The sequence below is a fragment of the Diabrotica virgifera genome, chromosome 3 (assembly GCF_917563875.1).
Source record: "Diabrotica virgifera virgifera chromosome 3, PGI_DIABVI_V3a".
Lineage (NCBI taxonomy): Eukaryota > Metazoa > Arthropoda > Insecta > Coleoptera > Chrysomelidae > Diabrotica > Diabrotica virgifera.
The window spans coordinates 64,793,762-64,810,141 of NC_065445.1; the positions used below are offsets into that span (position 1 = coordinate 64,793,762).

Consider the following 16,380-nt stretch of genomic DNA (forward strand, 5'->3'; position numbering starts at 1 on the left):
ATTGAAAAAGTCCATACCTAAAATTATAGAATTCTGCACGGAAGGAATAACATAAAATGTAATTTCCCTACATAAATCTGCCACTGTGATTTTAATTTGGAGTTTGCCCGTAATGGACTGAACTGTACCATCTGCAGTAGATACTTGCAAAGATGAAATGGGCATAATGGGAATACTAGAATTTTTCAATAAATTTAACGAATGTGCCCCTATCAATGAAATATTAGAGCCACTATCTAACAAAGCTAAACACGATTGTCCTAAAATTTGAATAGGAAGATATGGCCTATTATCATTTTGTTTCCTAACTAATAACGAATTAATATCTAGATCTAAAGTATTTGGTTGTCTACAACCGTTATATGGAACTAACCCAGACGTATCATCATCATTAACAAAACTAGAATCTAATATAGATAATGGAACCACATTACTATCACAATTATTATTGTTACGTTGAACACTACCAATCAAAGAAGCGTTTGTAAATGACCATCTGTGATCATTTGAATCAAGCGAATCTAACGTATTATCTATAGAAATAAATTTCTGGTTTAATTTTGTTTTGTGGTGTGTGCTGCTTTCTTGAACAACACCCCTTTCCCTTTTCGTGAAGATGGGTTTGGGTTGCTGGATGTGCTTGGTCCAGCAGTTTCGTTTGACGATGGGGTTTGATTCCCTGATTGGATGTTGGACGGAGAAACGTTCAGGGGACGGACCTCCGACGTGTCGTTTCCCGAACACTTAGAACAGTTTCTTTTAAGGGTGTTCTCTCGGCCACAACCATGGCAGAAAATACGATTTTGAGGAATCCCACAATTGTAAAATGGGTGACCAGGCTGATCACAATTCCAGCAGACAAGAGAACTAACAACCGAAACATTATGTTCATGACCCTTATTTAGCCAAGAACGTTGCCTAAAGGAAGTTGGCTGAGAAGAAGAGTTAGAAGAGGATCGAGATGTGGATGGAGGTTGAGAAGACCAGGATAACGTTTCCTCCAAACGTTTGCATTTTATAGTAAGGTCATCAATGTTCTGAATGTCCATAAGAGCTAATTGTTGATGATAAAAGGGCAATAGACATTTAAGGATGATTTTAATTTTAGCTAAATCTGACAAAGGAGTGTCTAAACGACTACACATACCTAATATAGTATTAATAAACATAGTAACAGATTCCCCAGGTTTCTGCTTATGATTCTTAATTTGATCTAATAAATCATCCTGGAATGAATACGGAAGAAAATCCGACTTCAACTTTTTAATCAGATCAGACCAACAAGAAAAATTACCCCTGTTATTCATAAACCATGTAAAAGCGGTCCCGGTGAACAACTCAGCAGAAGCAGCAAACAAATCCTCTTCAGAAACACCTCTAGATATTCGAAGACATTCAACCCTTTCTAAAAATGACATCACATCAGTGTGCTGTTTTTCACCTGAAAATGAAATACCCCATTTGTGTACTTGAACAGGTTTGGAGTACGTAAAGCTAGGTACATTGACTGAAGCATTAGGAGTAGAGGTAGCAATGGGGTTAACTCTAGAATCAAGTTCACCCTCTAGTGTTAATATTTTAAGAGAAACAGACCTCTTGAACGGTTCCTGTTCTTCAGAAGGACAGTGTAGCAAGTGTACACGGGCAGAAATATGGCCTAGACGAGATGTTAATCGCGCATACTCTGTATCCTTTACAGTTCCCCTAAACTTTTCGATTTTTTTAGACAAGCTGTCCAATGTTTCAGTGATTCCTTTTTGTTGTTCCTCAAAAGGAAGGGATACAGCTGAAATTTGGAGAAAACTTCTATTGCCAGCTTCTTGTTTCAAAGCACCTCTCAAAAGATTGCGTTTTTTATCGACAGTTGTCGACTCCTCTGGCATTATGTCCCGAATCTTTAATTCATAATCCAATTCATCCACCAGAAGATGTTCAGCTTTAAAAGCACACATGATGAGAGCAAAGTTATTGACAAATAGTCCAAAGAACAGAAATATGAAAAATATGAAAATATGAAAGTTTGCACGCAAAATATATATAATATAAACCGAGAAAATATCAGCAACACACCAACAAAATCAAAATAGCCAGCAAAAAAAAAAAATATATATATAATGCAGTATATAATCTAATAAATAAGATCAAATAAATATATAAGATCAAATAAATGGATAAATAATCCAATAAATATTGTATACTCAAGTAAACCTACTACCTAAATACTGGAAGTAAATTTTTTTATTTATATGTAACTTACCACCACTCTAGAAAAAATATATATCTATAATAATAATAATAATAATCAACACTTAGTTGTACCTCCAACTATACCACTATTGACTGAAGAAATAAAATTGTTATATGAATTATATTATTAATAGCAATATTAAATATAAGTTCCCAATAAAAATTCAAAATCTAACCCAGAATGTAAGCTGCACAAACATATACTATAATGAGGTCCCAAAATATAAACAAAAATCAAAACAGCGTTTAAGAATACCTGATATGTATCAGAAATTAAAAATAAAATAAATAAGTAACAATATGTGTATAGGATACCAAACGGAAATAACAAAGAGATTTCAGATAAAAGAGAAGAATTGACCTAAATGAATACTGTCTCAGACCAAAAATAAAGCCACCACGTTGGAAAGCCGATGTAACAACTAGCTGATGATTTTCTGTTGGAGTGAATGAAAAGGGAGTGGTAAACTCCAACAGAAGTAGTAAAAAGAAGAAGATCTACTTAATGTAGCCAAAGGACAAAAATGTGTGGCTTCTCCGTTGAAGAAGCTGGAGTAACTAAAATACAACTTTGTAGTAGTATTTGTATGGAAGGATGCCAAGACAAAGAATATCGAATTGATACAGGACTAGAGATGAGAAATCATTAATAGATAGATATAACTTGAATGGCTAGCTAAATATGTATGAGAAGGGCCACTTGACACTCAAGGAAGGATTCGGCCAATTTGCACGGCTATTTTTGGCCAGACAATAGATTAAAGGAAGTGACAATGATGGCTCGAAAAGAAGATATGAAGATAATGTTCAGAAAATAGATAGAGTAAATATAATAATATACTGAAAATAGAATGAATTTTTGGGCGCCAGAAGAAGGATAACTAGGTTAACGCTCTTCCAGGTATTCTACGCTGCTATAGAGTATGTTAAATTTGTAGTACAAGTATGTGAAAAGTTATTAAAGATTATTAAATTATAAAATATACTACTAAAAATAAAGGAGTAATAAGAAAAAAAAAATCACAATAAATGTATATTTATTGAATGTAACTACTAGATCTTTTTAACAATCTCTGAGTTAGGACAAGTAACTAGTGTGTAACTCTAACATGACAGGAAAAAGTGATACTAGTGAAAGTCAATTACAAAATCATCATACAACTATGATCTAAGAATACTCTTTATAAGGTTAGAAAAACTGACTACGGGTACCTCTAATACAGGAAGTACAACTTACAACTAGGTTAGTAGAACCCTCACCAAATAATAATTGTACGTTTATAATACGTACACCTTAATTAAATACTACCTGATACTATATATAACATATAAATACCTCACTGTGAGTGGGACAGGCACAAGCCTTATTGAATAAATAAACCTACGAGTGGATACACAGATCCTTTTCCTAACTCGTGGTTTATAATAGTAATAATAACAAGTGAAACCAAAAACTAATCTGAGGGATTAGAATCCAGAAGTTCATATGAATTTAATAAATTAAAGTTAAAGTTAAATAAAGTTAATAAGTTAAAGTTAAGTAAAGTTAATAAGTTCAAGTTAAATAAAGTTAATAATTACAATTTTGACTAATATGTGAAGTTAATTTTTAAAAATTTAATTAAACATATACTAAAATAATGGAATGAGTTTAAATAATTATACAAAAGTGGAACACAGCCTAAAAATAATCAAGATAAGAGTACCGACTACTATTATCAGGGAAAATATCTGAGCTCAGAAATTTATACCTTTATAGATTGCAGAGTGTTGGGGAATGCTATCAATTAAATATTATGTTGTAAAGAAAAAAAAACCTATAAAAAATATAAAGCAGGAAAAATGTGTGTGCAATTGAACTATAAAAAAAAATGTACTAAATATCACAAAACCAGTCTGTCTTTAATAAGAGCACAGTAAATGTTCCCAAACAAACCACTCTTTCCTAATCTTGAAGTTGATGTAATGAGCACCCAAGGGTGCTAACTCTCGCTAGCAGCTGTCCTGCTGGAGGTACAGGAGAGGAAGACTAGTAGAAAGCAGCTGAAGGTACTCAAAACTGTTGGAAAGCAGCTGGAGGTACTCAAAAAAAAGAAAATGTGGAAATAATCCAGGCTGGTCGCCTATTGATTGTTTCTCTCTGTGTGGTCTGGCCTTGGTGTTGTTGTAGGGTGGCTTTAAGATTTCATGGTAGGTGCTAAAAAAAACACAGTGTGGTGTTACTACCAATCTACCAATGTCAAAAAAAAGAAGCAAGAGATACGAGGAGGTGTTTTTATTCCTATGGGAATAAGAAGAAATAGGTCATTAAGTCCAAAAACTTGAATGACTAGACAGCTTGACCTTTTATCAGGTTGCTATCAGATGACCTTGGTCAAATAACACAAGTAATTTCCAATTGAAATACAAAATATAATTACTGTGAAAGAATATTTTATTATAATATATACACCGGTATATAGATATATTATACAAGGATGAAATATAGTAAGACTAAGCGATGGATACTTATTTGATCATCGTTCAAAAGATAGGAGTTCTGTAGACTTGAAAGGAATATAAAAAATGGAGTTTAAATTAGCTCTATTTTCCAACTGGAAGCACAAATTAACAACGAATATTGAATTATCTCTAGATGAGTTTGATCCATGAAAATAAAACATAAAAACCATGAAAATAGACTATGTGAAACTTAGTTAGCAAATGTCAAGGACTTCCAAAATGGCTGAATAAAATACTTAATAAAATGTGTATTTACCGGGGTAGAACTCATTGGATATAGTATGCTCTAAAATTCTTCAAATCCACTGCTGCTGGATAACTTCACTATACTTTTATTGTAATATTTAATCAATTTGGAACTGAGAATTAGAGGTGAATAATTGAGTCTAATGACCCCGCACACTACGATTCAGACCGAACACTCGAGAAACAATGGCAATCCAAGGCTCACGTTCACGGTTATGAGATGTTAGCACCTCATTGATCGAATTTCGTAAAAATAATTATACCATCCTTTTGCTCACGGTTTGTACAGCAATGATCACTAGGTTTCAGATTTTGATCACCTGTAGTTTATTTTTTATTAAGGGTTGAAAATTCAAGGACGAAAAAAAAGATGTTGGCACCTCATTGATCGAAATCTTTAAAACAAATGACTGTATTCGATAGGAAATAAAGCGCTGAGCAATGATCACCTATTTTGAACATTGATCAGGCTTTTTTTGCACTGAAAATAATTATTAAAGTTGCAATAACATTACCACGCACGCGCAGTCCATTAAAAATTTTATATCTAACAGGAGCCCAGTTCTTTAGCGCGGTAAAAATTTTAAACCTACTGTGAAATCAGTGCCTTCCCGAGTTTTGCTAAATTACTATGTTACGGCTAGTATTTCTGAAATATATTTATACCATCTGAAAGTTAACAAAGTGCTCACGAAAGGACACACATTTCCAGGGTTTAGTCATTAGCAGATAATTTTGTATTAATTATTTGAAAAATTTTCAAGGACAGTCACTCTTCCATCTCATCAAAATTCTTGCAAGCTTTTTACTCTTCGAACGAATCTTTTTCTTACAGTGTTGCGCGATTTTGAATAAGTAATAAATTATAAGTTCTGACCTAGAAAACTCAGAATTGATTTTTTACATTATAATCACACAAAGCGGTTATAGTTAAATTTGTTGCTATCTAGAGAATGTAAAGATTATTCGTGATAATAAAATTGTATTTCTTTGTTGTGGATATTAGGACTAATATAATCCAAGGAGACTAAGTCAGATCACCTATTGGCAACTGAGCATCTTAAAACATATGTCTTATTATATGCATTGTTGTCAGGTCTAAAAGTTACTTTTTCTCTTAGAGTTTTTTATACCTACCTAATAATATTATTATAATTATTATACTATATTATATTATATTATATTATATTATATTATATTATATTATATTATATTATATTATATTATATTATATTATATTATATTATATTATATTATATTATATTATAATATAATAATTATACTATCATTTTTTAAAAAGGAATTTCTTTTTTTAAGCAATGATACTATTATATAAAACTGGTGATTTTTTCCTTCGCCATGCGACGGGGGATACAATCAATTGCCCTGTACAGTCGCTGCACTCAATTTTTTTCTGGCATCCTCTAATTTTATTTGACAACCAACGTTTTCTGACTCGTACTTTTTTTTTTATTTTATAACTATGAGAAAGACTGGATTGATTTGGCTAATTTTGATTTTGAAATATTTTTAAAAGTCGTGTTCTCACCATAGATATAATAACACAATAGATTAGGCCAGGTCCGAAAAATAGCCTAACGCGGAGAAGTTCTGGTCGGTGGTCTATTTATCTCTCTTTACCGGCGCTTAGCTTTCTCTCTCTAGCATATGATGGCTGCCGCTTCTGTGTCACTGTCGTTCCATTAAACCCACCTCTTGGTAGATACGCTCACACTCGCACGACAGACAAATATAGCTAGACTACTGTACTTAACCCGCGAGTAGTCGCGCCGTTAGATAGAATCTCACATTATAACCTTTTTCGCGATAACTTGATGAAAAATTTTGCAATTTTGAAAAAATTTCGTAAGTGCCTCGAGGAAGGGTGTAGTAATACGTAGGACTTTTTTTATTTTTTTTCTTCTTCTTCTTTTGTGGAAATTATGGCTATGGGGACAGTAAATTAGCTTTAATAATTGTTATAAATAATATTTTTATTATCTGGACCAGAATAATATTTCATTGTTTATATAATATAATAGGTACAATAAAAAGTATTTTTCAACATTTACTCTGCGATAAAGTTTAAAATTCAAAACCCTCCAGTGATTGACAGACTCCTAAGCCTAAAAAGACTTTGGCCAGAAGACCAAGCTGCTAGGTCAATTCCAGAGAGTCGTCAATCGTCAATGGACGACACCTGCCACAAGCCAAGAACTTATACCATATAATTACGGGTGATTCCATTTCAAATCACTCAATTTTGGATAAAAAAAACTTTTGGATCTCCGATTTGTCTGAAAATTTGTATATATATAGCATCTGAGAGATGTAGAAATAAAACATTTAAGGTCGAATTGTCTTCTTCTTCTTTTCTCAAATTGTTATTTTAAGCGATTTTATAGTGATTTTGTATTTATTTAAACAAATTTGCATTTTCTATCGTAAAGTATCAATGGAAAACATACTATTTTAATACAAAGGACTCAAAAATGTCATTTATGTGGCATTACAGGTATAGGTAACAAGTTATTTGGATTCAAAACAGGTTTTTGATCAAATTTTATAGTGTAGAAAACGTTAAAATACCGTCATTTTCCTTCATTTCCAAAATACATCATGATCGATTTGGCTGAAAATTTGCCCACAGATAGCCAAAACATAGGACTTTAAGTGGTTAGAAGGATTTGAATTATATTACAATAATAAAAAAGTTACATGCAATATCATGGTCAAAAATATGGGCGGTTACTGTAAGTACAATTAACTCAGAAAATATCGACCTCACGACAAAAATTTTTAAAAAGAAATTGTAAATACGATTTATTTTTAACAATTTCAGTTTCTACCATTTTTGTGGAAAAGTTAAAAATGGCGGAGATATTGTGCAAAAACGGTTCTCCTTTAAAATCAAGATGGTGGCTAACGTAACGGAGGAATTCATTCGCGATTTTAAATTTAGACTACTTTTGACCCCCCTAAAGATAAGAAAAATAAAATTTTGAGCAGCTCGGCATGCAAGGTCAAATGCTATCCCGACTGGACTAATTATAATTTTGAGTATTTTGAGTTTGTATTGTAATGTAATTCAATGCTCCTCCTAGCGGCGCCGCTTGGTACACTTCGCGTCATATAAAACTGGTACACTTTTTTTCCCAATGTAAACCTGTGTTCAGACTGACAATTATTGTTCGTGAATCACTTCGTTGTTGCCATCACAGTTAACGCAAATACAAAACGCAAAGATAACGCAAAAAAATATCGTTTAAAATGTATATTTCGAATAATTGTAATACATATATTTAAATTACACACTTGTTCACTGTAAAAGTTATTCATTTTGTATTAATTTCAAATTAAATTTTTAATTTTTCCAGTGTGTTTTATGTATTCTACACAACTTAATGCAGTTTTGTCCTACAATTTACGAGAAACCAATCACACCTCTCGATTTGACATTAAACATAATAATTTAAAGTCATGCCAAGATTTATTATCTATCATTATTTTTGAATTGAAATATTTTTATAAATTATAATAAAAACCGAATCAATGTATGGAAGTCTTATTCTTTATAAAATGTGGTGTGTTCGTTGGAGAATTGAGTAACGTAACTACTGAAGGAAATGCACAAATTTATTGAGATGTTAACAGTTAAAGATACAAAACGATACCAGGGTTGCCAGATGAAGTGAAACAAAAATCATGAAACTCGACTACTGAAAATCGTGTAAAATCGTGTAAGTCGGAAAATGCTTAATAAACCGTCCTTGAATGGTTATGAGTCTGCGAAGTAACGAAAACTGTGTTACTGCGCATAATTATTCGCTATCGCGCATGCGCGTAACCATTCAAGAACGGTTGGTGACTTGCTAATAGTAGTGTTCGCGCAGTACAAATCGAGCATACCCAGAGTAAGTTCGGGATTAGTTTCCAATGCGCAGGCGTCAACGTAAACTTATCCTGGACATGCTCAGGATTTTTCGCTCCGCGAACAATTTTCGGATTCGCAATGTAATGACGGGTTGCATACATTAAGGTTAGAGAAGGAAGCTTTTTGTTGTCTCTTTCTTATTTCGAAATAAATGTCAAAAAAATGCAAATGCAACAAATTTGTATGTCAACAAAGAGAAAAAGAAAAGAGAATAAAGGCAACAGGCAAAGGATTAACTTTCTATTCAATAATTCAATGCCTTTCTTAGAAGGTAGAAATTTGATTAGAGTCTTTCTTTATTATTTCCACAATATAATGTGGTTATTTCCACTCTGAAATCCAGCTTACATTTTTGTAGAGAGTAAGATTGTTGATATGTAGATATAAAAATTACCTTTAACTTCATGAGGGTTGAACATTATCTGAAGGAAGGAATAATTTAGTAAAACAATCATTTCCAATTTTGATATCAATGTATTGAATTTAATGGGTTGTGGCATTGTGTTGTGGTTTATTACACCACAAAAATAATGAAATATAACAAGACACAAGAAATAGTTTCAGAATAAGTTTGATGTATTGTTTATGTTTCATTATATTCAATAAGAGACTAATTTAACTCATAAATTAAACTGAAAAATAAACCACAAGAATATGTAGGTACTTGTAAGCTCATTTAGATAGAAGAAATTAAGTAAAAACAGAGTACAATTTATTGTAATACATACTACCGTAATAGATAATTATCGAATATCGAATGAAAATAATATTTGAAAAGGTACCTACTTATTTATAAACATACGAAATGGAAAACATTGACAAAAACAACTAAAAAAGCTTTAATATAAAAAATATTAAAATTTGTTTGAAGAATATTTAAATGACACAACACTTTACATAATTTCAAAACTTTAAAAACCAGAATCTACATCTACAAGTTTTTTAACAAAACAATATTTTAGGTTAAGAATTGGAAGGAGTAAGAACAGAATGTCAAGAAATTCTTCCCAAATATTTTGTGCGCCTGTGCGAACTTAAAATCCGAAACAAAATCCTCGAACGTCGAGAGCGTACCCCGGGCATGTTCAGGATCTTTTTTCTGTACTGCGCGAACACCGAATTAAAAATCCGGAGGGTGTTCAGAGGGAAAGATTTGGACTCCGCGAACGCCCAATTTTGTAATGCGCAGGCGTTCTCCCTCTGGGTATACCCAGGACGTACTGCGCGATCAAAGCTAATATTAGGCGCGTTCCAAGTGACATGAAAACCGTCCTTCGTACTGCCCTCGTCATGCGCATTATAAAAAATGCGTTCCAAGCGAACATGAACGATGATTGGTATCGTACACCGTGTTGTTCCAAGCGATCCATGTACCGCTTCGAAATCGGTAACTGAACGGCCCTTTTGATACATGCCTTCAAGCAGAAACTATTTGTACTGACTTGCGCAGTTAGGATTGTTTTCATTTTTACTGGTCACTGCTATGAGATCTGATGATTCAATAATAGAATAATCCACAATTTACGCTATTAGTACCTGTGAATCTTGATTTCCGTTTAAATAATTATTAATTCTTTTTTTTTTCAAATTAATCTTATAAAAATGGATAATTTATTATTTTCTTTTTCATAGAAGACAACGATTTAATATCAGATATCGATTCTGGGGAAGGTTTTGAAGCTGAAGTGATGTTTAATGAACATGTTAAGTCCACTTTACATCAACAATAAATTGAATAAGAAATTGACAAAGTTATTCAAGGTCAAATTTAGCTTATACAAAACACAATTCTACATCCAATTTTGCCGTGAATAAAAAGAAAATTGACAAAATAAAACATATCCAATTGTTCTATTTCATCAAATTATTTCACTTTCTTTTACAAACCATACATTTTGTACTCGTCAAATTTGGTATTGAATAACTTTGTCAATTTCTTGTTCAATTTATTGTTGATGTAAAGTGGACATTAGAAATATTAATTTCTAACCATCTAGCAAACTACTAGTGGTACAGTGGTACTCGTACTGAAAATGGCTCAGGCGCAACTCGAACTTGAAATGGTACACCAATTCGTTCCAAGAGGGTTACGTACCGGTAATCGGATCGAGATCGAAAGAAAACCGTTCAAGGGCGATTCTGCGCATTAAAACAGTCCAATCGATTTCGTGGCGGTTCAAGGGATCGTACAAATGTGTCGTCTTGGAACGAACCTATTATTTATATCTTCCTAATATTTTCAGGGGATTCCCCTATATTTTACTTTAGTGTAAATTAAATGAGTACTTAACTTGAGACTCTTCCAATGATGTTTATGTTATCATTATGGTATGTTATGATTAGGTGTGAAAGTATATATTACAAATATCCGAGGATTTCTCTTTCTTTGCAAAGTAATTTTTAAACAATACAGGGAAGTATTAAGTGAATTTTAATAAAAATGTATTAAAAACACTACTGAAAATTTTTAATGGTAAAAATCGTAAGATTTCGTACTTGATTCGTGTAATCGTGTAAAATAGGATCAAATCGTGTAATTACACGATAATTCGTGTAATATGGCAACCCTGAACGATACTGCCTAAATTAATGAATACATATACAAACTACATATTTCTTAAAACCTTTCATAGTCCATGAACATTTCGCTGACACCGCGAAATTACAAGCGTTGGTGTTTATCATGTCACGTAGTCTAAATATTGAAATATAAACACACACAGTGGCGTGCTCGCCATAACATGGATACTTAATTTAGATGACGGAAAATTACAATTGTTTTAGTTTTTAGTGTATTAAAAAATGCGGTCTGTCGCACAGCCCCGTTTTTACCTAGTTTGATATAATATTTTCGTTGAACTGGCAACTTTGCCCTAGAAATTTAAATGACACTTGTGACAAGATCAACTTACACAACTTGAAAAACACGATTTTCGGTTATAAGAGTTGTACCAGTTTTTTTTGACGCGAAGTGTACTATCGTATCTCGGTTAACAGAATCCTGACTCTTGGTCGAAATTTATTTTTATTCATTTTGTCATTCCCCGTTAGAGGATAGTCTAACCACACTCTGCTGCAGATATTTTAATATATGCAGTTCTTCTTCGTTTCGAGTTGATTCAATTCAGTCTACTTGCATAGCCTCTTTGATAAGGGGTAGAGACCCCGAAACACGGTGTCAGAGGATGGCAAGAGACTCGAATTGAATCAAAACGAAAACGATTATTTTCTTTTCTAATTCAAATCATTCTAACCACTTAAAGTCCTATGCTTTGGCTATCTGTGGGCATATTTTCAGCCAAATCGATTATAATGTATTTTGGGAATGGAGGAAAATGTAAAAATAGTTATTTATGATCATCATCATCATTGGCTCGACAGCCCTTTCTGGGTCTTGGCCTGTTCCAGGATTCTTCTCCACTCTGATCTGTTTCGTGCTTTTTTTCTCCAGTTTTTTATTTTTAAGGTTTTTATATCATTTTCTATTTGTTCTAAATATCTCAGCTTCGGTCTTCCTCTTGTACTTTTTCCTACTGGCATCTGTTTGAATATTTTGTTTGGTATTTCGCCTTCTTCCATTCTTTCTACATGTCCCATCCAACGCAGCCGTCCTATTTTAATGAATGTTATGATATCTGGATCCTGGTATATTTCGTATAGTTCAAAGTTGTACCTTCTTCGCCAAATTCCATTTTCTTTTGTGCCCTTATATATGTGTCGCAAGATTTTTCTTTCAAAGGTGGCTAGCAATGTTTCCTCTCTTTTAGTGAATGTCCAGATTTCTGAGCCGTATGTGAGTACCGGTCTTATTAGGGTTTTGTATATTTGGCATTTTGTTTTCCTTGCGACGTTGTCTGATCTTAGTTGCCGAATTAAGCCATGGTAACTTTTATTGGCAATAAATATTCGCCTCTTCACTTCCTCTGCTACGTTATTATCAGATGTGACTAGGGATCCCAAGTATGTAAAGTTTTTTACCCCCTCAATGTTGTATTCTTCTATTGTTATATTTTGTGGCTGCCTTATTTCTGTGTTTTTACTTACCTGCATATATTTTATTTTGTTCTGGTTGATTTTCAGGCCACTATTTTGTGCAGCTCGTTCTATTTGATTGAATGCCTCTATCATTTCTCTTCTTGATCTTGCGATTATGTCAACATCATCTGCAAATGCTAGTATTTGCACGCTTTTATTAATTATTGTTCCTCGAGTATTGACTGTTGTGTCCCTCATTATTTTCTCGAGTACAATGTTAGTCCCTGGCGTAGTCCCTTTTTCACATCTATTGTTTCCGTTAGTTCGTTTTGTATCCGGAGTTATTTATGATATTAATATTAAAAGTACACGTTTAAGGCACGCATGTGAAAATTTTCAGAATGAGCGAAGCGAGTTCTGCAATTCACATGAGTGCCTTAAAAATGTACTTTTTAACACGCATATCATACAATATTTTTTCTACAAACGTAATTACAGGGCAATATCCACAAAAACTTTTACTTGAACTTGACTGACATTCCATTTTTATATTTTTTTGACATTACATCAAAATTGCCTATACGGTCAATACGAACTGCAGTGCCATACAAATTTTAAAGCACTAGTGCCTTAAAGTTGCATAATGAGCGTATGGAGTGCTAAAAATTGCATTTTTAACACGGTTGTAGAAAAACGATATTTAAACGTTTTATACACTATAAAATTTGATCAAAAACTGATTTTCCATCAAAATAACTTGTTATAATGCCATATAATGATATTTTTGAGTCCCTTGTACTAAAATATATTTTTTTCATTGATACTTTACGATGTAAAATGCAAATTTGTTTAAATAAACACCAAATCATGTATAATCGCATAAAATGACATTTTGAGAAAAAAAAAAAGAAGAAGACATTTGACCTTAAATACTTATTTTGTATTTGCTGTCTTTTTCTATAACAAAAGTTTGTTATTTATAGAAAAAGACAGCAAATACAAAATAAGTGATTGATGTGATCGTTCATGGGGCTTTTCATTCAGTCATTTGTTTCGAGCTTCTGTCATGTGTCACATAATATTAATATATCTACGTCATACGTTATTGGTATTGCCAATGATACAAACCAAAGGCGTATGACGTAGATATATTAATATTATGTGACACATGACAGAAGCTCGAAACAAATGACAATCGATGAAAAGCCTCTTTCTACTTTTTTACATATTACACAGCAATTTTTTTGTATGTTTGTTAATAAAGACAAGTTACATTTTCCTACTATTCTTTGTATGTCCTGGTGGCCGGTGGGAGGGGTTTTAACACCCAAACCACCCCCTGGGTGCGCCACTGGTGCCATTAGTATGAGATTAGTAACAGCCATAACAGGATGTTTCTGTCGCAGCTTAAGGTCTGTTAAGAAGACTTATTCTGTCTGTCGATCTCACTCTATCTATATATTTAATATCGTTCTGTATTTTCTTGTTTGATAAGATCTACGTACCCAATCGTCATTATTATCATGCACATTACCTTTTTGGAATCCCTAGTTTGTCCATAAATACCTATATAAGTAGTACACGTTGTTTTTTAATGCAACCACATTTTAAAAATTACGTTTGTTTTCTGTTATCCACCTTGTTTCAAAATATAAAAGATTGAATATAAGAAATAAAACAAAGCAGGATTCGTCCTTTAAATCGCTGATACGGTAGCGAGGTTTGATAATTGCATTGCAATTTGCAACCCAGAAAATAAGCTAGCTTCCAAAATAAGCAACTTGTTACAGAATATGTTTGTCTTCAATCAGAATTGTATTGATAATTTTCAAATAACAAGTTCAATAGTTAATTTCAAAGTAAGCTGCTTATTATTACAATGTTAATAAATGCTGAAAGTTATACCTACTAAGTGAATAAAACGTTAATGGAAGCCATCGAGATGAATTATTACATATTATTTATAAATATTTACTTAAAAACGTAACTTATTTCAAACAATTTTATACTGTATTGTTCTGAAGCTATTTTCTTATGGCAACTTAGGATAAAACGCCAAATAAATTTAATTTCACACTTAAATTGTGGCTGATAGATAAATAAAATAGTAAATTATAATTGGTTTAACGATATATACTGAAACTTAGGCAACAAGGCAACACTGTATAATCAGCTGTCTATCAAGTTAGCCAACTTGTACATTCATAATAATCCAGTAGAAGGGATAGAACTATTAACAGAGAGAGAAAAAAATTACTTCTAATGCAAATAATTGTTGTTACCATCAGCAGTGTTGCCTGAGTTTCAATATTTATTTAAATCAACGAACTTGGTTGAAATATTACATATAAATGTAAATATTTACAAGTTTATCTCGATGGCTTCGATTAATGTTTTTTCCATATTATATATAAGTTCACCATTTATTAACATTTTAACAATAAGCCCCTTACTTACAAATTAACTATCGAATATATAATATATGTATTTATTAAACCGATTAAAGGCAAATTATGCACCTATATAGGTATATTTTTTTATTTTTAAAAATAAAATGCAAATATTGAGCATAGTTATTTATTAATATTATCTTGCCCAAGCATACTTTCGATCTAAGTATACCTTCCCAGAATGAAGACATTTACTTAAAATTAACGATACAAATAACATACACTGGACAAAGGACAAACAGATTAAAATATTTGAACGAGATAACATTGTTCAGAGTTTGGTGGTAAAAATATACGGTGATGAGTACATTAATAACTGGCAAAATAACGGAAAACATATTACGTTGTGAAATAAATAGATATGAAACCAGTAGAGGTGGGAAATTATATATAAAAACCTAGAAATTTACCTTATATTGATAGTTTGGCCACGTATCGGAGTCAATTATGACAGAATTTATAAAATTTTCCTGCCACAGTTTGACTCCTATACGTCGCCAAACTCATCCGATACGTCTTAAGGTGAGAAACTATGAATATAATGTAAATTTATAGATGTCTATTGATAATTTCCCACCTCTACTAGTTTCATCTCTTTTTACCTCTCAACGTATTGTTTTCCGTCTTTTGCGTTATTTTGCCTGTTCTTAGTGCACTCATCATACTGTATACCTATTCAGCAAGAATGTTGTTATTATAGAAACTAGCTTCAACTCAATTCAATTATCAAACCTTGCTTACGCATGATAACGCAAAAGATTGAAAACATAACACGTTGTGTAATAAAAAGAGTTGAAACTAGCAGAGGTGTTAAACTATCGATAGGAACCTATAAATTTACATTACATTACATACTTCACCATCTTTAGACAATTTTAGTATGAAAGGAGTATGACAAGCAGAGATATGTAAAGAAAATAGATCAGGCTAGTCATATGCCACTCAATGCATCGGGGTGTAACGCCGATATCAGGTACGGTGGTCTAGCTATCTTTGTCTGTCGTGCGAGTGTGAGCGTATCTACCA

At 32.4% G+C, this 16,380-nt stretch overlaps 2 protein-coding genes across 3 annotated transcripts in view; both read right to left on the bottom strand.

Moving 5' to 3' along the window:
* The window catches only part of LOC114334453 (dyslexia-associated protein KIAA0319-like protein), a 224,300-nt gene that overhangs the window by 80,614 nt on the left and 127,306 nt on the right, over nucleotides 1-16,380 (bottom strand). The window lies entirely within an intron of this gene.
* Nucleotides 407-5,972, bottom strand: LOC126881098 (uncharacterized). Its single transcript, XM_050645143.1, has 2 exons — nucleotides 5,006-5,972; nucleotides 407-4,444 (listed from the first exon to the last, which is right to left on the bottom strand). The coding sequence occupies exon 2, from the start codon at nucleotides 1,950-1,952 to the stop codon at nucleotides 555-557; it is 1,398 nt and encodes a 465-aa protein (XP_050501100.1). The 5' UTR covers nucleotides 1,953-4,444; nucleotides 5,006-5,972; the 3' UTR covers nucleotides 407-554.